A 22,670-nucleotide genomic window follows, 5' to 3' on the forward strand; every position below is an offset into this window, starting at 1 on the left:
AAAAATATCAGGAATTGCATTAGGAAAGAAAGTAACAAACATCATTGGGCTGCTGAAGAGTAGGAAGTTTAGCTCTGACAGTTTCATGAAAGATAAAAATGTCTTTGTATGTCATTGTCTTGGTTTCAACAGTGACAGAGTTAACTTTGATGTTAGAATGGCACAACCACTAAGGCTGGAAAAGACTCCTGAGACCCCTGAGTTCAACCATTAGCCCAGCACCACTGAGCTCACCATCAAACCCTTTTCCCAGTGCCACATCCACACAGCTCTTGCCCACTTCCAGGTATGGTGATTCCACTGGGCAGCCTGTTCCAATGCCTGACCACCCTTTCAGAGAAGAAATTTTTCCCAATATTCAATCAAACCCTCCCCTGACACAACTTGAGGCCATTTCCTCTCATCCTGTCACTTGTTACCTGGGGGAAGACACCAACCCCAGCTGGCTCCACCTCCTATAGAGGGTGATGAGGTCCCCCTTGAGCCTCCTCTCCTCCAGGCTGAGCCCCTCCAGCTGCTCCTCCTCAGACCTCAACTCTGTGGAGTTCAGCTTGGAACAGGGGCTTTTGAACCTGGCATCATTGCCCTTGAACATCCTTTTTATAAGAGGAAACTTTTCTTCAGAGCTGAGAACTAAACAACAGACTCAGAATATTTCAACTATAAACCCATCACTGGTAACTGCAAACAAAAGTTCCAGCTGCTGAGATGCTTTTGTAAAGGAATGGTGCTCACTTTCCTTGGAATGCTGCTCCTCAATTTCTGCTTTACTGTACCCAATGGAAGTACAGTCCACTCATCAGAAAACAAAGGGCAGCTGGGAGTGTGCAAGTGCAGAATAAGGTCTCACAGGGAAAACCAGCTCTCAAAACAGAGTATTTATTTTCAATATTCAGGTCTAATAATAAAATTGACTACATCTTTAAATAATCTAAAAGAAATTAAGGTAAAATAAATTTGGTCCTATAAAACACTCTGTTAACCTACATTTGAATAACCCAACTTAACTACAGCTCCAAAACCTGGCAGTTTTCCCCTAAGGCTGGATCAAGCAATTGATGACTGCAAACCACACAGATTATCTGTGCTATTATCTGTGCTAGAGCCAGCCCAGGGAACAGAAGGGAAGCAGATTACCTCTGTCAGGAGGAATTTCTGTGCTGCTTTAAGGTTATCATTAGCAAGACTCAAAAATCTATGTTGCTCCAAATATAAATGTGAGAAGACATTGGGTGGTTCTCACAGCAAAGTGTGTAAATGTATAAGGATTGCTACAAGTAAGGGCAACTTGATCCTTGTATATTCTCTGGTTTTTACCACTGGTGGTCAAAACCAAAATCCCAACACACTTCATATGTGGGTGTGTCCTACTTCCCTGAACCAGGAGTTAGCTTTCCTTCTGTTTGTCAGAGGATGTATTTCCTGACATAATGAAGCAGGTCACTTATCTATCAGAATGAAAACACAGACATTTGAGAGAACATACAACAAATTCTCATTATTTACTACAAATATATAAACTGAAATGAAACCAAATTGAATAACTTGACTACATGAAAATTATGAAACAGTTTGTATTTTATACACAGCGTATGTACACTGGTTTTGGAAATGTGGGGTTTATCCATGCAAATTTAATACAAAACACTATTTACAAAAACAAATAAAAGTAAGAACATTTTTCAAAAGAAACATGTATGTTGGAAGCTCCAGCAATAATGGAAATCCTGAAAAAAGGCTTAATACAGTATAGTACAAGTAGACAATCTTCAAAAGTATGAAAGATGCACTTTACAAGAACATGAAATGCAAAATCAATTGAAATGCACTATCAAAAACTTTGCAAGTATATACAAAATTTGAGCATCTATTTTTAAGGATCACTCTCCTGCTGTGCCCTCAGAACTACTTTTGCCACATCCTGCACACATTTACATGTTGACCATTTGGTTACATTGCATCTTCTGAGTTTCATAACCACAAGTTACAAAATAAAAGAACTGAATACCAACTGAATGATAATTGTAAAGCAATCACATGTTCATTGTTCTAGACATTCCACAATAGTAAAAAGTATTCACATTACTCCCAATGTATTTCACCAACCCACCCTTTTTCTCACTACACCCGTGTGTATTCCTCCTGGGAATGTCAGCCTTGCCAGGAACTCTCAGGATTTGCTTCAGGCATCACATCCCTTCAGCAAACACAGCTGCATCAGCAGCTCCATGTGAAGAGCACAGTCCTGCACAGCTTCAGAATACAAATTAATACTGAATAGCTACTGCAAGTTCCTGTGCCAGGTATGGCACAACCAAACCCTACACAAATATAGTCATTTTGGAAATATTTCACTGGTTCACTCATTTTAAAATGAAACAAAGTGAAAAGGTATCCTTGTGGCATTTCCAAATATTCTCTATTTTATAATTTGCCTTTATAAAACTATGATGGAAAAAGTTATGTTTGCCCTATTTCACTTTGAATGAATGAGGAAACCCTCCTTAGTGCCAAGAATTTAATTAAAATTACTGACTTTGTGCAGTAACTGAGTTACACAACTCTGGAGGGAAATTCTGGTCTCACTGAAGCCTTACAATCATAGACTTATTTAGGTTGAAAGAGACTTTAAATGGATCAAGTTCAACTGCAAATTCAACACTGCCAAAATCAAAACTTTTCCAAAACAATTTAATTGCTATCCATCCAAGCTGTTCTTTTCCTTTAGAATTTCCTAAGATACTAGAGCAGCCATGGAAAAAATTTTTGGTTTTTGCTTGTTTTAAGATTAGGATTCTAAAATGTAAAAAACACTCTGAAAATTCTTTTTTGAAAATGCAATTGGCTATATATAATTTGAACTAAAAATGATAGATTAGATGTCATTTTATGATAACTGGTGTGCCTTCCCAAGCAGCTTGCAGAAATTTTGCTGCCCTTTGCCTCTCATGCTGAAAAAATAATGGTCAAACCAAATGAGGGAACAAACACTTCATTATAACCACAATTTTAAGATAGTATGTTAGCAAAATTGTACTATGTGAAACACTTAAAGAGAAATAAAGCCAAGGGCATTTTATTATGTAACAAACACAGGAGCCAGAACTGCTTCTATGCAGTGGCAAGTTTAAACTAAAATTCAATTAATCACATATATTCTCTATTTAAGCAGTGAAGATCAGGAGAATTTTTCTTCACAGGAAAAGAGAAATTTATCTTCATATTTTCCAAAACAAACTTGTACCATAACATTGCTCATTAAGAACAGACAGTTCACCTGTCCCTCTGTCTGTAAATGAATGACAGATGACCCAGTGTGTGGCATATGGAACAAACCAAGCAGCTCTCTTTGCATTTCCTCCTGGAAGTGCACACATTAACCCCTTCAGAGCCACGGTGCCACCTGTGGTCAGAAAAGGTCTGCAGCTCCCAGAGCAAAAGCATCCCCTGCCTCACTGCATCACCCACTGCTGGGGCAAGTTAAATATTGCTGACTATTAGTGATTACTCTCAAACTATCCCCTGGTGGTTTTGCTCAGGTTGCAGCACCTCTTTAGGAGCAAGGAGGTGTTTTGTCAGCAGTTGTCCTGCACAGCCTCACCGGCACACAGGCAGGGGAGCACAAGTGGCAGCAGCCAGGTCCCCTGCCCAGGGCTGGGCACAGGCAGCGCCCCCTGCAGCACCAGCCACGCTTCCTGCAGCACTGGGACACAGCTGGCCACACCAAAGGGGCTCTGGGAACACAAAGCTGGCAAATCCCTTGTTCTACACCCTGCTGAAAGCTCCACACACTCCAGGATCCTCAGCTACAGAACACATCCCTCTTTACTGAGACTGAAGGCTTTTCCTGGAGTGATTCACTGTGAAATCAATTCAGAGCACTCTCTGCTTGGACAACTCTACTTTGCCTTTCCCATTGCTGGTCTTAATGACATTCTCTTAATTCCAAATTGTGTGTGTTGGGGTGTGTTTATTTACTTTTGCTTTTCAATTAGAGATCCTCTAACAGAAACACAGACATTAGCTTGATTTGGTGAGGGAAAAGTGACATTTGATTTGCCAATACCAAACCACACCTCCTATGTGCAGAAGGTCTAAAACCTACCACAGGCTGTTTTCACTTGAAATCAGTGGAATCAACCTTTCAAATAAACATTTAAGGAATCAGCAAAGGGAAGAAGAGCCAGACCTTTTTTGTCCTTCTCTTCAGTACCAACACGACAGATAAAATTCCATTTTAGTGAAAATAAATGTCTTCACTTTTGTGAAGTGAAGGCTTTAGCTACAGATTTATGTCAAAAGCTGATGAGACTGCCACTAAATGATATGGTATTTGAAATGAAGTTTTTAGTGCAGTAAAAACCTAATAGTTGCCTCATCTACAATTTTATTGAGGTAACAACACCTTCCCACCTCACTTCAATGTAATTTTTTCCTACCATCTAAATACTGTTTGGCTTATCAGAAATTTTTTATTAAATGAATCCACATAACATTTTACAACTTCATTTGACTTACCAGGGGTCACTATTTTAGTCAAGAATATGACACTGAAGTTTTCTAGTGTCAAACAAGTTTAAGCCATGTTTGCTATGGTCTCCAGCTCAGGTGTTCCACAAATCAAAAAGGTGAGAATCTACTGAAGTCAAGGGTATAACCTGCCTTGACTTCAGTAAAGCCTAGGATTAAAAAAAAAAAAAATTAAAAATTGATTAATGTTAGTTGTTTATTGTTTCAAATGCATCCCTCCCTATTTTATGCTCATAGTTCTTGGTTAGGTTTTGGAAGGACTCCAGATCAGGGGTCTGGATGGTTTCTGCATCCCCAGCAGTGCCCCAGTGAGCAGGGTGGATTAGCAGTGCTGGAGAACAGATGAAAAGCATTTCTGAGATACTCTCTGGGAGGACACCACACCTCCCAATAATTATTTCACTGTCACCGCTGTAAGACCTCACCATATGTGGGACATTATTGCTCAAGTGAAAGATCAGTCACATGTGACATACTGCATGCAGTGACATAAAACACAGAAAAATACACAAGGCCAGAAGCCCTGTCACTATGCTTCTCCACTCTGTAATTTACAGTTCATGCCACATTATTGCCAAGTTTATTAGGAAAACTTAATGCACCTTCCTAAAGCTTTTAATGTTGACTTTTCTTCACGTTCTAAGTGAAAACAGAAAGAGTGCAACAGGAACTGAGCAGGCTCTGTTTTTACCCACCCTATCAGCTGTATCAAGTACTAAGTAATGGCATCATATCCTAAATAAAACTGAAAATGGGTATCTCAAACACAGAAAATGCTTGGAGCATGGATTCTGGAATCACTGTTACAAATTCTTAAAAAAATTCAAGAGGAAGAAGGGAAGTGTCCCAGAGTAACCAACAGCCTGAATGCACTGGATCTGAGAATGAACAAAAGTAAGTAAGATGCTGGGAATCAAAAGGAAAGGGAGAAAGGAGTATATGCAAATTCTTGTACAGAAAAGACACAACTATCTCCACAGGCTTCCTGGAAATGAAAACTTCAAATTCAAATCTTTTTAGCATCACTTTTGAAATTGCTGTCAAAGAAATCACAAGGGTACAAGCCTAGCAAGGCTCTAGATTATTATTAGTAGTAAAAGCAGTTAGAGATGAGAAAAACATTCATCCAAGCACAGTGGGTCTTTTCTCAGACTGCTCCTAAGGGTACTTGAAGGCTTTAATCTTTGCCATGCTAAAAGAGAAGCCTTGGAAGAATCAGGATTATCCTTCCCCATAAGCAAGAAGGCAGCCATAATAATTTCCAAGGAATGGCAAAGCAAGACTGTTGGTAGCAAGTCTGTGGGGAAGAACTGCAGAGTACTAAGAAAAAAAAAATAAAAATTGTTTTAGAAAATTTCAGTTTAAAATGAGTACATAAGTTTCATATCCAATTTTCAACTTACTAAGGACTTTGAAAAACCCCAAGAAATAAGAAGCTGCCATGCTACATCAAGGGAATTCTTAATGTTTACACTGTGATGTAACTTAATAAAATTAGTTTAAGAAGGAAAAATGTTACCTTAAGATCAGAATATGTTTTTAAATATGACAATGAAATAGCAGAAGTGATCAGTTTTAGATAACAAAGTGACAATTTATAGTTAACACTTCCATGGCTAACACTGAACTATAACTTTGCTCTGGTAGCAGCAACAGTGTAATGAAAGACAAGGATTAATTCTTTTTGAGTGGCTGGGTTTTTTAAATGTAGCAGGCAAGCATTTTGCTTAGTGAATTATAACTTTTTCTTCAGTTTTTGCATGACTTTTCAGATAGTGACATTAATGAAAACAGAGACTGAAGTTGTTAAAATAACCATTAGAAGAGATGCAAGAACCAATTAAAGATAGATTTGAAATACAATATTTCAAATGTCAAAGCAATCCACTTTCTTTAAACACATATTTATCTAACCTAAGATTTATATCTAGGACTTTGCAAAGTAATTTATACACCAGCCTCTCCATCAGCTGTGTTTTAAGACAACACTATATGAACAATAGTGGATTTTAGCTAGTACATGTACACTAACTTGTTTCAATGGATTTAAAAATAAGTGGTATTTTTAAACTTATCAGAAAAAGGTTATTTTTCCTGTCAGCTACTGCCTATAAGACTACAGTACAATAGTCAATACTCGTCCCTCATTTTTTAATGAATTATCTTACACAGGGTCTTGGTCAATTGGAAAGAACAGAATCAAATCTTGTCACATGCCTGGCAAACATATCCCTCAATTGAAAATAACTTAGCCTGAAATAGAGAATCTGTGGCAGTCAAAACACTTTTTGAATTGAGCTACCTATTCATGGAGAACAAACTAATACAAACAGAGCTACTTGGCAAAATGATGAAATTATTTGCAACTTGTTTGGAGAACTCAACTGTGTATGGTTCAACACAGCAAGAATTTGTTCAGAAGCAAACAAATACATGAACTCAGAAGTCTCAAAACAACACCACAGTGGAAATGTTTTGTTTTCACATTTATCCATGGATCCAATGTCTCAGCACAGTGACATTTGTACAAACTGACCTGTGTGCTAATGCCACACTCATGGAAATTATAAAATAAACCCTGCTAAAAAGATAAACACTGATACTTCCCAGCTAAATTATGGATATACCTGTTGTAAAAATGTCATGTGAGATCAGGAGCAATATTACACAAAATCCTGAACGTCACAGCGTAAACCTGAGATTTTGGCAGTTTTATCAAAATGTCCTAAATTACTCTGTATGAATCACTAGTCCTCATGTCTTATTCATCATGTGTATTTGTTTGTCCCAAAGAAAGAAAAGTAGACAACTTTGTTTTTGTCCAACAATACAATAAACCAAAAGTAATTAGGTATTATCAAATTAAATAGCATAAATAAAAAGTATTTACAGTATTTTCTAATTATTAGACAACAATTAAATTGTGCAACAAACTTAAAACACCCAACATCAAAAATGTGAAGTATTACTTAAATCTTCACATACTGATTTTACAAAAAAACTATTAAAATATTAAAAATTTTCCATTTTATCTATTTTAAACAAAGAAACTTCAAAAATGTTTAAGACTATTAAGAGTTATCAATTACACAGGCACTTCACAGGTAAACAATCTACAGTACAACTGAAAAAAAATATTTGGCACCAACCTAGAAGACTGGAAAAACTCAATAAACTGTGTCCTCTTCTCACTGTATCCTGTTCTGTGTAATCACCAGACACTCAGACTCAATACTGGCAATGTTAGAAGTGCGAAGTTACAATCAGGAGTGCAAAAAAACAAATATTAGAACGCAAATATTAAGCTTTCAGAGAGTGAAAGGGGATTACAAGTGATCAGTTGCTCACATTTTACCATCATACCATCGCTACATTTTTGACTTATCTTTAAATCAAATGATTGACTCAAAAAATTAAAGTGACAGGGGGTGTGCTTTGTACTTTCAAAAGTAATTCAAACAACATTTTCAATGTAAAAAAAGAAATCCAGCATTTAACTCTAACACTGAGATGTTAAATGGCAGCTTTTAACTTAACTAGAAAGAGAACCTGATGCTACCACATTCTCTTAGTACATCCAATTACAAAAGAAAAAACAAAAAAAAGAACAGTTATGTTCCTTTAACTGTGAACTGACTCCAAGGTTTTCACACACAGCTCCAAAGTAAGGCTCTCTACAGCATCTGGACAGGTTTTAGTTTTTGATGGCTTGGGTGTTCCTGTGTAGGAGGCTGCAGTGACTCACAGCAATCCATAACAGAGCTTTAAATGGGAAGCTGTCTAGCTGCCAGCAAGTTGTGTCACATGGAAGAAAGCTGAGATACTTTCAATGCAGGCAACTCAAGCAGAGCTTGAACTGTGAGGCCAACCTTCACCAGACCCCTTTCCTCCAGAATGTGATGAGGCAAGCAAAGTCTCTCCTGCAAAAGAACACAGGACATTTAACCAGTTCCATGCCTTTGTCCCCAGGGCAGGTAACAAACACATTCTCTGAAGCCACACACACGTCAGGAAGACACTTGCAGAGAAACACCTTTGGCCTTAAATGTCCCTGTGCTTCTCACCAGCAACAGAATGGGCAGAAACTTTTCGTAGTTAGGATCTGTTTGAAGTGTTAAACAAAGTGTCAGAAGATACATAAAAGACTGCTAAATTCTTCAAGTAAAGGACTTTTTTTTCATAAGCAGAGAAAAACAAGCTGGTGGGTGCTGTTGGCTCAGTGGCCTTCTCTCCCTTCCCCGGTTTTGCAAAATTGTTACCAATCTTTCTCTTGGGATAACTTAGAAGTGCTGATAGACTCAATAATGCACCATTCTCCAAAAAGATCATCATTCAGCCTCAAAATTCAGCACAAGCTGGACAATCTTCCCAATTGCCAGCTGGTGGCACAAGTAATTCACGAGGTAAATCTCAGCACCTCTAGCTTCTGAATGACCTGTGGGTCCACATGAGACAGAAGCTATGGCAGAGCAGTAAACCAGCTTCTAAATCTGTCAACTAATTTTCTTCTTGCACTAAAGAACATCAAGGGAAATTTTTTGTCTCATAATAAGCAGGAAATTATTTATTTTTTAGGTCTTTTTTTCCTCATAAAAGGAAGTAAGAGAATATACTTGGGCAACAGAAGCACAAGTAATGGGCTGCAACTACAGCCATGCTAAAAATGAGAGTCAATCATTCAGGCTACAGACTTCTGTAAGTGTAGGATATTTCCTAGGCAGAATGAATTAATGCCAAATGAGTTGCTAAACTCAAGACTTTCAAGTAACAAAACAAGTCTCAAGTCCATTTCTTTGTTTAGATGACAATGTATTTTATAAGGAGGTCAGTGTTATTTTTACTATTAAGAACTGACTAGGAACCCATAAAGTAGCTTCCTCAAGTTCATCCCATAACTCTGGAATGGAATTTCTGTTCAGATCTTCAAGTTCTCTGGTCACTACTGCTCCCTAAACAAAGCTCCCCTAACCCCCCCAACTCAGTATTTGCTGACATTTTCTGTGGTTATTAATAAATCAATAAAGCAATTAGTGTACCTGTGGAACGCCCAATTTTTTACAAGCATCAAGAAAGTTTTCAACGTTTCTTCGGCACTTTGCCATGCTGAGTTTAGGCTGTGAAGACAGGATATTAAATCTTCATCAGACATTCATGAAGGAGTGCATATTTCTGGTGTAAATTCACTTACAGTTACTAAAATACAAGACACATTCTATGAAGACTCAGTATGAGGAAAATAGCTCTTAAACTAAACTTCTGAGGCCCGCTTAATGCTTCTTCCAAGAAAAACCAAAGTGAGTAATGTAGCAAATCAATGCGGTAAACATGAGTCACAACGTTTAATATTGAAATTCAAAAGCTTCTTTTCATGTAAGATGTACCAAAAATGAGATAAATCATTGATGCCTTACCACTGCTGGCGATGGGACGTGAATGCTGGCAACAGAACGTGGCCTTATGTGATTGGCTAAATGGCAAAGAACCACCCCATCCATCAACGCTGCTCCAATGTCATCTGGCAAAATCACCTTCAACCTGGACTCAAGATTCTTGAATGGAAAAAGGCCAGAAGTAAGTTACTCTCAACATGAGCTAGTTTTTCAGTTTAAAAGCAGGGTATTTTAAAGCATGTAGATGTTTAAAAGGAACATTTTAATACTAAAGTGAAATAAAGAGAATAAATTTATGCTTTACTCAGTATAAACATCCCTTTCTCCTTACAGGCCCTGTGTTTCTGGGCCTGTTCCTTTGTTTGTTTTGTTGGGTTTTTCTTGTGTTTTATGTTATTTTGTGGGGTTTTTTTAAATGACACAACAACATACACTGAGAAAGATATTCTGCCAACAATGACCAGAATACACAGCTCTCAAGCCCATACAACAAACTCACTGTTCATAACAGGAAAGCACAGAACTTAAGGACAGAAATGTTATGCTGAATATGTGATCAGTGCTTAGTGGGCAGAATCTCTGTGAGTGGAAACCATACAGGATTTTATGAGAAGGAGGAAAATAAAAAAAGAAGGGAACACAACTGTGGGAAAAGCTGTGTTGCAAAACAGAGAAGGTAAACAATGTTTTTTCTAGCCCAACAACAAGATTTCACTGCTCAGGAAGTGAACCAGACAACAAACATCCTTCACAGAAGTCATACCACAATTCAGCACTGCCCTGAAAAGCAAAGCAGCTATGATTTAGTTAACTCCAATTGCTAAATGGCTTGAGAAAAGAACTACACAAAAAAAAAATTTACTAGAAATCTGAAATGTAGATCCCATTCAGGATTATGAAATTTGCAACAACTTTTTACCCTCAAAAAGCATTTGGCCATTTAGAAAAGAATAATAATTTTTCTTCAGATCTCAGGTCAAACAATAGCAAACACAAGCAGATTTATTGTGTCCCTAGAAAATTTAAAACCTCAGAAAAAAATTCATTTCACTTTGTTTTTTAGAAAGAAAACAACCCCAATTAATTCCCAGTTGGTATTTTGGTTGGACCCAAACAAGTACCAGTGTAGCCTGTTACATGAAATTCCTTAGGAAGAAATACCACTAGAGGGATGCCCTTTTACAAATGCAACAACTTGGGGGCCTTTAAAATGAGGATTTAAATTGTGGACCAGAGCAAACCAAATGCACTGCACCCACAGAGTGAATGATGGTACCTACACTGCGAAGCTGCCTGATTTGTTCCCTCTCTTCCCTTAAATGTTCCATTTTCCTCCTCATGGTAAAGCCAGGGTCCACTGCACCGTAGTCCTGGCGTGAGGCACGGCTGAAAGCTGTCAAACAGGAGGGGAGTCAGTCAGAATTCAGACTGAAAACATTCAAACACTAAAGATCTATAACCGAGGATAAAAACAGGGAAAAAAATGCAGAACTTTAAAGAACAAATATATTTAAGCATCCTGCTAGAAAAGATGCTGCCTATGAAACAGCTTTCAAATAAAATGCAGAGATCATCTGACTTAAGTGTAAGTGGATAATTAGAAAATACAGAGACTGAAGTGACTTCAATATTGAAGTATCAGTATGGGACATACAACTCCATCTGCACTTCTTCAAGAATCTCAATCTAGCTTTGGAAGTATTTGCATTGTGTTTTACTTTTAATCAAGTATAAAGCCTTTAAGCCATCAAACCTCAAGAACAATTGTGTATTGTTTCCCTGTTCTTTGACAGTGACTAAGTATGCAAAAAATAAAGAAGTGGGGAAAAAAAACTTTAAAAAAAAACAATCCCCCCAAAAATCCCAAACAAATCACTGCGCAGCTTGAGGAGCTTCCAATTATTTGTTTGCCAAAGCAGCTGTCTGTGCTTGCCCAGTACTCTGCAGTGATAAGTAAATTGAGTGAACTGCTGTACTGTGACATCTGCTATGCTTACTGCCTCTTGCAGCCTGGGAAATAAATACACTGTGCTAGAGAACAGCAGCTTACCTGACCTTGGTTTGAGACCAAATGGACCATGAGTGTTACTATCTGTCCTTTCATAATCCTGTTAAAAGAGATGAAGTCAGTTTTCTTCCACTCATTAAAAGAAAGAACTTTTGTTCCCATCAAGATACTGTTTAAATTATTCTTGCCTAAGGACAGTCCTTCTGCTTAACTGTAAGTCTTTTGAAGAGGACAAGATAAAATAAATTGAATGAATGTAACCTTACCACACATAGATAAAACTGGCATAATGAGAAAGGAAAACAGCACTAGATTATCTAAAACATATTTCAAAATATTTCAAACTACTGCAAATCATTCTGTGAACAGAGTTTAAGCCAGCTGTAAGCAGATGCAAATATTCTCCCATATTTAGTATAAAAACATTTCTTAAGAAATATCTACTTCCAACTCTGAAGACCAGGATTTTACCATTTCACCATCTGAAAAGGGAATGCACTCAGTATCTTGCTATGTACAAGAGATACCCTTGTTTCATTCCAGTGTATTCTGGGAGAGGTTTTAATTCTGCTCTTTCAGGCTCCTCAGTGACATGAGGTAGAAATGTTAATAATATTTGCTTTACTCTGAGCTAAGCAGTGCAGTGCTCTCCCAGTGAGACTCCATGCACAGCCACCCCTTTGTTGCACCACAAAGGTGACACCCAGGACTGAGAAGGATCAAACTCCTCAAGAAGCGTCACCACCCTTGGGTTCCTGGTGATGTATAAAGTACTAAACCATAAACTTCAAATCCTCTCAGTGACTATGTGCCCTGAGGAGCAGTATTCCCTAGGAAGGCGTATCAAATATGGCAAATTTGGTTTTTGTTTCATTAGTATTTTCATCAGGAAAGATAATGGAGACAAAGCAATGCACATTTCCTCACACCAGTCAAAAAGAAGAACTCTAGTGGAGACCAGAGTTGCAAAGGTAAAACAAGTTGTAATATCTGTCTCAAGTTTCTGTCTCTTTTTCAATTTTTATTATGATGAAATACTTCTAATTGTAATTTCAAAGGAAACTAACAGCTTTGTATCTGCATGAAAACCTGGTGACAGCAATGAACACAAAGAAATGTTTGTTGAATGAAAAACAAACCCACAAACTTGTACCTCAGACGACACAGGAGACTGTGGGGACACATTAGTATTATCACTGTCTTGCTAAAAAGAAATCAAAAAGATGAAATTATAAAAATGAAAATGATGATTTAACAAGAAACATGAAATTATGAAATCCATGAGACATGTAACATTTATCAAGTATGCTACAAATTGGCAGCAACTAAATTTAAAATATGTAAGGCAAGGAACCACTGCTGGCTGTTTATATCAAGTACTAGTTTTACATCACCTCTGCTTGATAGATGAATTAATTTTGCTATTACCAAAGCAAGCAAACATTCTACTGTTCCCCAGCAGGGCATCATGATCATTTTTTCAAATAAAGGAGTATAATGGTTATTTCTGCAATGGCTTTGGAATGCAAAGTTTATTTGTTCAAAAAAGACAAGAGAATAAATGTATTACTTAATATTTCCAACAATTACTACATCTCACCTCATCATTTTCATTTCCACTTGAACTCTTTCTGGAAGACTTATACTGCAAAACACACACAATAATTACTTCAAAATGAAAGCATGGTTTTCATTTGAACTAAAAGGTTTGCTTTCACTCAGATGTTACTTATTACTAATGAAGCTGCTGAGAAAAAAGGCCATGTTACAGAAACAAAGGAACAAAACGACACAAACCAGAAAGGAACATGACATTCCTAGGCGAGACAAGATCTTCATTAGTTGAAGAGATAAGTGCATTTTAAAACTAAACACTTTCATAATGTGAACTCTGCATGTGACAGCTGATCCAAGTGAAAAGATCTTAACAACTGCTAACATGCAGCATTATTTCTTAGAAAAAATTATGCAACCTGTGAAAGCTGCTTTTGTAATATGTTTTATGTGACTAAGATTGCTTACACTTCAGGAGATTAACTTGACATTGCAAAAAATTAAATTAAAAAAGATTAAGGTTGCCTTTAAAACTTCAAAGCCTGATCACATCCTTTTATGCATTTAAGACAATGCTTTACCCACAGGTCTGTCTGATTTGTTGTGTGTTGCCTTCAGCACTGCCCCACTTCCCTGATTATGCAGAAAGTGGAGAAAATGAAGGAGGAATCAAAGGAAAAAAATTTACAAAAGTGGTATTTAAAAAAATAAATGTATTTCATTGTTTACAGCTCAAAGTAGAGAAGCCCCATGCAGATTGAATTAAAGAGACCATCACCACAAAAGTCCAAGTCTGTGGGGTGTACGTGGCCAGGCTACTCCTCCTCATGATGTGACACAAATGCAGGCTAAGCAAGAGACAACTGCATTGTCATGGGTTTCTCACAACAGCACTGGGGTCTATTTTTTTCCCAGTTTGCCATGGCAGACAGGCTCTGTTTCAGAGGCTTATTGCCTTGGTTTTGCAAATGAAACAGTGTTGTTTGTTACTGCTACAGGCTGTTTAATTCCATGTAGAGTTGTGTGTAATGTGATTTCAGGCATCTGCTCCCATCACAGAGCTCACAACTGACTGCTGAGTTATGAGCAACCACTTCTGTAGTGGTAGCACAGCTCTTTAACCAGGCAAACAACTGAATTCTGTTTTACTGAGAAGATTCTCTCTCTTTTTCCTCCAATGCCACATAAAAAATTAATTTCAGGATGAAAACCCTGGAAAGAGGATACAACTCCATAATCTCTTCAGGAAAAAAAAAAAAAGCTTCTGTAATCACAACAATATATCTGAGATGGATGGCATGCTCTGTTCTCATAAAGAATTTAATTTCTTTGAAGTTCCCTGGCATTTCACAAAGATGTTTGATGGCGAAGACCCAAGAAACTAATTTCATAAGTGACAAAGTTAATTCTAATTCAACCTAGCACTGCTCAGAGCTCTCCTATTTCTCTACTTAGCCCAAAACAAACGTTTCCCAATGCTGCTGGAACTTCCCCTCTGCTCTGCAGAAAGCAGACACTGGCACCTACTGACTGAGGGTGCACACTACAGCAGCAAGGGAACACTGAAAATATTCCTTCTGAAATGAAAACTAATGCCATGAGACCCAAAAGGCATAAATCATTCCTAGAATCATGCTGCAAAAAAAGGCAATGTATCTTTTCTTTGGTAAAGAAAAGATGGTAAAGGACATATGACAAGATTAGTTTTTGGTTTTGCCAGAAAACAATTAATTACTTTCTTTTATTTGAAGGATAAACAAAATCTTTGATCAATTTTTTTCCTCTTGATTTTCCTGCACTCTCAAATTATCCTAAATACATACATATATATATTTATCAAAAGAGTGAAATAAAAAGTTGCATGTTACATGCAAATTTAAAAGCATCACAACCTTTGAGGATCTACCTTTACTTAGCTTTATAGTTTCTTCTACCCTTATTAAAAAAAAACCTGCCACCCACCCTCACTCCCCCCATTACCTTGAAATACTCTTTTCTAATTTGTTTACTTCTCCTTCTTTCTTCATTCTGCCAGATTACTGGCTGTGTTTCTGGCCAGTGCTGCTCATCCACTGAATCCTTCTGGTTTTCCAGTGGCTGTAATAGTCAGAAATACTTTTATGTAAAATGCAAACATCCCTCTTGTGTATTAGCACAAATTATTATGAACTGCAATTGCTAATTGCTTGCCTGCCTCAATCTAGCTTTATGACTTGAAAGTTTAACAGTCTTAATGGTGATTCTGGTAGAAACCACTTATTTTTTCCAAATTCTAAAATATATTTCACAGAAGAAAAAGAACCTATGAAATAATTCTTCACAAAGTAACACTTTTCAACATTGAGACTAATTTTGTAGGTAGGTTGGGAAACCACCAAAGGCTGCCAGAAATACACCAGTTTCAAGTGTGGTTAGCCACTAGCACATCTAATTTCTCACTGTGAATTCTCATCACACAGAGAAAGGATGGCTACAACAAGACAGTTGGAGTATTTGTTGGCTGTTTCTATCTAAAGATTATACACCCCAACAAGCTGGAAATCCCTCTTTCAAAGCCTTGTATTATGCAATACATACTGAGGAGACAGCTAAAGTAGATTGATTCTTAAGCAATAAATATACATGACTGCTTACTTCATGAGAATTGAAAGTAGACAATCTGGATGGACTGTTTCTAAAGGGTACCACAACATTTCTGTTTCTTCTTACAACAATATGAGGGCATTTAAAGCAATTGTAGATAACTAACAGATTAAAAGAATAAGGTACTCTCCACAGTTTAACTGGAATTTTGCGATATCATGCAAGCTTCTCACTGAGGTATGGGAAATGAAATACTCATACTTCAACCCATCTAGAAGCTGCATCTAAAAACCAAACTGAACATTGTGGTGAGGCAATACCTTTATATGGAAAGACATACTAAACCCAAGAAAGTAAAATTTATGCCTCATTAGTTTCAAGACCTTAAAGCTGGTACCACATGCTTTTAAAACAAAAGGCCTCTGTTACAAACAAGTCAAATTGAGGCATAAGATCTCCAAAGGGTTTACATTTTCCACCACAATTAAGATACCTTCAAGAATTATCTGTATAAGCAACCATACAAATGCACAAAGTTTTCTGCCACAGAGACAAAAATCAAGGAAACAACAACAACAAAATCACTCAGATATAAAGCCCCCACATTTACATTTGAATATTTACCTGCCAGCTGTATGGGGACACTGAGGAATTCACTTCATTTGTTGAAACACTAAAAGGTAAGATGAAAGGCATTATGAAGCACGCTACTTTTTTGTGTACTTTAAAACAAGTTACTTGAAAATAACAAAAAGTGAACCCTTAAAAAGTGGCTTCTCCACAGCACTACAGTATTTTTTTGCCATCTGTATAAGATGTCACAATGTGGCTTCAAAGTATGACCACTTAACTAAAACCTGAAATCATATTTCACTCTCCTTTGAGATAATTTGACAATGGGTCTTCCACACTACAGTACTTTATTCAGATAAAATTTCTTTTGAATTTTTTAGTTTGTTTTGGTTTTAAGTCTCAGAACTGCCTGTTTCATTAGCAAAAAAGGAAAAGGCAAATTTAATTCTTCCTAGATTACTCTCTAATAAAGAAGCCTAACAGAGGCGTACACTTGAAGAGGTGACAGCAGCTCACAGAGAAGCTGTGGTAAGTAAGCAAGGCCTGGAAGGTTCCAGGTAACAGCTGCAGGAGGAGTCACACAAGCACAGGACATGATGCAGGCAGCTCTGCAAAGCACAGGTGCCACTGAGAGGGGAGACAGCAAAGTAGGATGTGTCACACTGAAGGAGCTGCACTGGGTCAAGATGCTCCCCTGAGGTGCAGCTGAACTGCACAGAGCCATTCCCACGCCACTGCTACCCAGCACCACCAGCTTCTGCCTCCCCACATGGGTCTGGACATTTCCCAATTCCCTGAAAACAAGGCTTTGGGTATTTCTGATTACTGCTGATTTCCGGGTTTGTTGTTGTTTGGTTTGTTTTTTGGTTATTTTTTGCTTGTTTTGTGTGTGGGTGCTGTGCCTTTTTTCTTTATTTAAATTCAAAGAGAAAGCCTAAGCACAGCTCCTGCAGACAGCGCATTCCTCAGTAACACACCCTCCACAAACAATAAAGGTGCTGTGGGCTGAGCTCCCAGCAATGCTATTCCAACAGCTCTTAAGAGCACAAAAGGATTGCCAAGGAGGAAAATTGGAAAATGCAGATGCCCAAGCACAGCTCCATTGCCACCCTGTGTAACACAGGACAAGACATCTGCACAGCACCATCACCTGCAGGAGGAGCTACAACCTTCACACTGGAACTGGAGCTCTGAAACATAAATGAATTGCTGCCATAATCAGACTACAAATTTGTTCCTCTATGACATCTACTTTCCTAAATGCTCAGAAGAACAGATTTTTATTTTTTTTTTTGATCTGAAAGAAAGAAGCTCAAGAATATATTACTCTTGTAGCTTCAATTTCATCATGAGCTTTTAAAGGCATTATGACAGAAGATGGCAGTAGTAACACAATGAACAAAAATGAAAGCAATAAAAGATTGAAAGCTGTGATATATTTAAGTATATCAATACCATTTTTCAGATTCCATTGCCTGCTTTGGCCTGTTCCTTGTGTTTACTGAAACTGAATGATTAAGAAGCCTAGGGAAAAAAAAAAGGTATTTGAAACAATTTTCTTAGAATATGTTACTTTCACTGCATCACATTTCCTGTAAATAAAAAAGTTTTGAACATTAAGTGGCACCTTCCATAAAACTAAAATGTGTGTGTATACATATGAAATCCAAGCCCATTCCTGCTTCCATTTGAATTAAGAGTATAATTTCCAGCTCTTGAAGTATTTCAAGTTCTGTATTTTAAGGAAGCAAAACTTGGTGATAACTCAAACCAAAATGAAGTCTCCTCTTATTTTTCTCCCTAAATAGATACTATTACAACTGATCTCACACCTGTGTAAAGTGATGCTGCTCTAAACACAAAAGACCCCACTGTTCCTTAAAATTAGAAGACAGATAGTCAACCTAAAGCAGACCAGCAAGGATAGAGACAGACTGAGCACAGAAAATCAGTCAGGAGGGGCAGATGAGAAGGTGGCTGAGAAAGAAACATCACAAGTGCAAAGGAAATGAAGGTTAAAAGGTGAGGTGGAAAATTGAGAAACACAGGCTAAGAACTAAATGAAAATTTTAATGCAGAATTTAATGGAAATTCCATTCTTCTACACGGTAAACAGCCAAAAAAGCCTGAACTTCCAGAGATTCAAAAAGGTGTTTTCATCTGGAGCAAACACATACCACACGTTTGTGTGTGCACAGAAAAATGATATGAGCTATTATGGATGCTTTAAGTGTCAAAAATAAAATTATCAGTAACACTTTAAATGTTTTCAAGTAAGCATTACCTTGAACTTAAGTGAAAAATTCTGAACTCTTGCAGGTAGCAATATTACACTTTGACACTGACTTCATGTGCAGAAGTGTGATGGAAGTGTATTTATACAGAATTATGTTGAGAACTAGAATGTATTAAGAATCAGATCACAACCATCTATTCCATGGAAGAAAGTCAAACAGTAGGCCCCTTTTTATATTCCTTTACCATTGCATAGTGCAGCACAGCTATTTGCTTTAAATGACTGATGATTTTTCAATCAAACTTCCCTGATTACTGTGATAACTTTGAGCTCAGTAATCGCATTTGCAGTATAAACCTCTCATTGTGTGACCCTCACTTTAATGGGATTATGAGAAGTTAAGCCTGTAAACCTGTAAATGTCTGTAAAAGTTAAAGCCTGTAAAATTTAAGCCTGTAAATGTCTGCTGCACTCAGTCTGTAGCATCTGCCTCCTCTATTTTGTGTTCAGAAAGAAGTTTTGAGAGGGCATTCCAGGATTAAATTATACTACAGCCTGAAAATAATTGTAACCAAAAAATATTCAGAGCATGGGTTATCAATCCAGAATATAAACATGCTTTTTAAAAGTCATTGTTTTTACAGAGAACCCCCATAGAAACTAAAACTTGTCTTCAACTGAAAGCAATAAGAAATTCAGAGAGACTTTGCAGCAAACAACAATTACAAGTAAAGAAAAAAATAGACTCAGTTTGATGCAACACTTGCACCAAAACTGACATTCTAGTGTAAATGCAATGATTGTATATAATACAGGCTATTTCTTTTTTATACTTATTATACTAAACACAACTATTCAAGCTAATTCTAACATATATATACATATACTTTTCAGCTGCTTTTCACCACTTCTGTGCAACATGTATATAATTAATGATTGAGTTCATCATGAACTATAATTATTTAAACAAAGTATATTCCTATACTTTCTAAAACAAAGCCAGTAATTTTTTGAAAGCTCCTGTTGAAAAACTGAGTAATATAGATGGGAAGTAACAGCAAGTTCAGTATCTGACATGTTGCAAGCCCAGCTATAGAAATCTCAATTTCCTGTGGAATAATGAACTTGAAAGCTTTTAACAAAAGAAAATAGTGAAGAAAATTAATCTGAATTTGCCAAATTGCAGACAATTGGTAAAATAATTTGTTGAGCTGAAAGGGGGTCAGGGGGAATCACTGCAGGCACATTAATTACTGTCTTCCAGGAAATACAATGCAAAGCAGAGTATGTAACATGAAAGTAGAAGTAGTTTGAGTTCAGAAGTTACACTCAAGTGTGGTGTTGATGGTCCAAAATTTCAGCAACTGTTGTCACTCATGCCATCACTCATTAAACCCAAATCTTTATTGTACAGGTCAATTATCAGGCCAAATACTGATGTCCTGACTGATTCATGAGCTAAGAACTTGCTTTGGATAACTGAGCTAGAACTGTAATTAATTTCCTACTTATCATCCTACAAATCAACCAATTCTGTTGTTACAGAGGTAGCACTCAAACTAATCCTCTGAAAAGGTTCTAAAACTCACACAATTTTTAAATCTAAATTACTCAGCATCACACATTTATATATTCTACTTCTATAGTATGCAAGGACAGCATCTACTCCAAAGTGCTTGACCAGATAAGAGAGAAAGGCAATGGCAAGACCAACAAAGATATTGGAAAATATTTTATCAAGTTTCAGGATTTAAAGAGTGGAATCTCTTCTCAGCCACTTATACTGTCAGATTTTGTGCAAACATAACAATGATTAACAGACACAAATGAAGTGAAAATGGTAGTGTTATTTTAAGGTTAGCTATCTTCAAGTGTAGACAAGCAAGTACTACCTTGAATCTCTAAAGTGTAAAAAGACACAGGAAATCCTGTGCAGTGAGACAAAGATGATTTATTTTCAACTCATTCCAGAGCAGTCCACTGACTTCACATCTGGCTCTGCTTTGTGACTGAAGCTGTGCTCTTCTGGATTTAGACAGTTTTAGGAAATCACTGCTGCCAGATAAGAACCCAGACTTTATTGTGATGCAAATTCAAACAGGCTCATTCAGAACCAATGAAAATTATTTAATCTAAATTACCCTATCGTCTTTTGAAAAAGACAAGGAGCATCCAGACTAAGTTACAGAGCTTCAATTTATAAGGCAATCAAGTCTGAAATCACTTCACCCAACACCTATGTGTTTGAGTATAGTCCAATTTTATGTTACTGGTGAGGTTTGTATATTGCAAATACTTCCACCATGGGTCAAATGCAAAACAAATTATCTCTGAAAATCATCACTTTGAAACCAAAGTATCAAACAAACAATACAAAAACACCAACCAAACAAAACCCCAAAGAACTGAAAGCACCACATTGCATGAGGTACTGTATCTGAGGTTGTATACTTAAAGAAAAGCTTTTAGGTTTGGACTCAAAGTTCTCTTTGGAGAATTGCCTAATTAAATATTTTTCTTAATTAATATTTCATCCTACAGAACAAAGAACGTATTGCAAACTGGTTTTGATAACAAAACCTCTTAGGCTAACTCAGCCAATCCCTTTAAGTCTGTGTTTGTTCAGGAAATGGCCAAGAGCATTTCTTTTGGCCACACTTTAACTCTTTATACCTTGATGCACGTCCTGCCGCCCTGGTCCTCTGGAAGAGCTTTTCACTGAATGAAGTTCTATAGCTCAGTGGCCTTCGTCTGAATTCACATTTCATGCACACCAAAGCCAAAGACGGAAGGAGGAAGCAGGATAGGTTGATGGGAGAGCACAGGGAAGTCATTAGCATAGCAAGCAAAAGGAGAGGAGACTGCATAATATTACAAAAACATACACTGAACAAACAGAAACGTGATTAGTAAGGAGTTATTTTGTGATGCTTAACTTCCCTGAGGATTCTGTTCACTGACTGACCATATTTTCCACAAATAGGCATAGAAGTATCTTCACTAAATGCTAAAAAATATTCTTATTTCCAGTTAAAAAACTTCATGGATTCAAAATCAAGGCTAAATTTTCTATTAGAGGAGATTTTGAGCTCATGTACCTAAAGATACATAAGCCAACTTTAAAATATAAATGCTAAACTAAGAAATAAAACTTAAGAACTACTAAGATTGCACATCTGCATCATTCAAGACAAAGCAGAACAATTAGCAAGACCACTGCATTAAGACACAACAACATATGATGAATAAAATTCAAGCTGCAGTTACTTCAGAAGAGGAGTGGCTTGGCATTTCAAATGATTAGATAACCAGGAAACATGTAATCAAACAAGAGCCTCATGCAACATAAAAACCATCAAACACACTCATTCTCTCTTCCTTCATAGGAGAAAATGATGCATTCTTGGCCTTATTTGCAATACTTCAGGTACTGAGAATACACTGGCATTAAGATTTCATTCCTATTTTTCCCCTCCCTGTGAACAACAAACAATTCTTGAATGCAGGGCTTGGAGTTGTAAGTAAAACCCATTTTATCTTTCACACATGCACACTACTGTTACTATATTTACCTAATATAAAATGCTGGTGAATTTTTAAGACCCTGCAATTCATAGTATTCTGAGATATATATAACTGAGATCATAGGATCTCAGTTTCTCTGAGGGCTTCACGTGTATTTCAACCATCTTAAAAGCAAAGCAGCAGAGTCTCATAATTACACAGCAATTTGAAAGAAAGGAACATAGTATTTAAGTAGGTATGAACTTGCATCTATTACTGTGGGATACTGAGT

General features: G+C 37.0%; 1 protein-coding gene across 2 annotated transcripts in view; it reads right to left on the reverse strand.

Annotated features, from left to right (window-relative positions):
• Positions 1-863: 863 nt before the first annotated feature.
• LRCH2 (leucine rich repeats and calponin homology domain containing 2) overlaps positions 864-22,670 on the reverse strand; it is a 40,053-nt gene continuing 18,246 nt past the window's right edge. The window contains exons 12-22 of one of the 2 annotated variants that reach the window (XM_066559340.1): positions 21,548-21,625; positions 18,094-18,162; positions 16,690-16,738; positions 15,463-15,579; positions 13,529-13,573; positions 13,082-13,132; positions 11,971-12,028; positions 11,201-11,313; positions 9,942-10,079; positions 9,567-9,644; positions 864-8,450 (exon numbers count right to left, since the gene is read on the reverse strand). In XM_066559340.1, the coding sequence (XP_066415437.1) occupies positions 8,331-8,450; positions 9,567-9,644; positions 9,942-10,079; positions 11,201-11,313; positions 11,971-12,028; positions 13,082-13,132; positions 13,529-13,573; positions 15,463-15,579; positions 16,690-16,738; positions 18,094-18,162; positions 21,548-21,625 (916 nt within the window). In that variant the 3' untranslated portion in view covers positions 864-8,330. The remainder of the gene's footprint in view (positions 8,451-9,566; positions 9,645-9,941; positions 10,080-11,200; positions 11,314-11,970; positions 12,029-13,081; positions 13,133-13,528; positions 13,574-15,462; positions 15,580-16,689; positions 16,739-18,093; positions 18,163-21,547; positions 21,626-22,670) is intronic. The other variant, XM_066559342.1, reaches the window with a different exon arrangement.

The sequence above is a fragment of the Molothrus aeneus genome, chromosome 14 (genome assembly GCF_037042795.1).
Source record: "Molothrus aeneus isolate 106 chromosome 14, BPBGC_Maene_1.0, whole genome shotgun sequence".
In the NCBI taxonomy this organism is placed as follows: Eukaryota; Metazoa; Chordata; class Aves; order Passeriformes; family Icteridae; genus Molothrus; species Molothrus aeneus.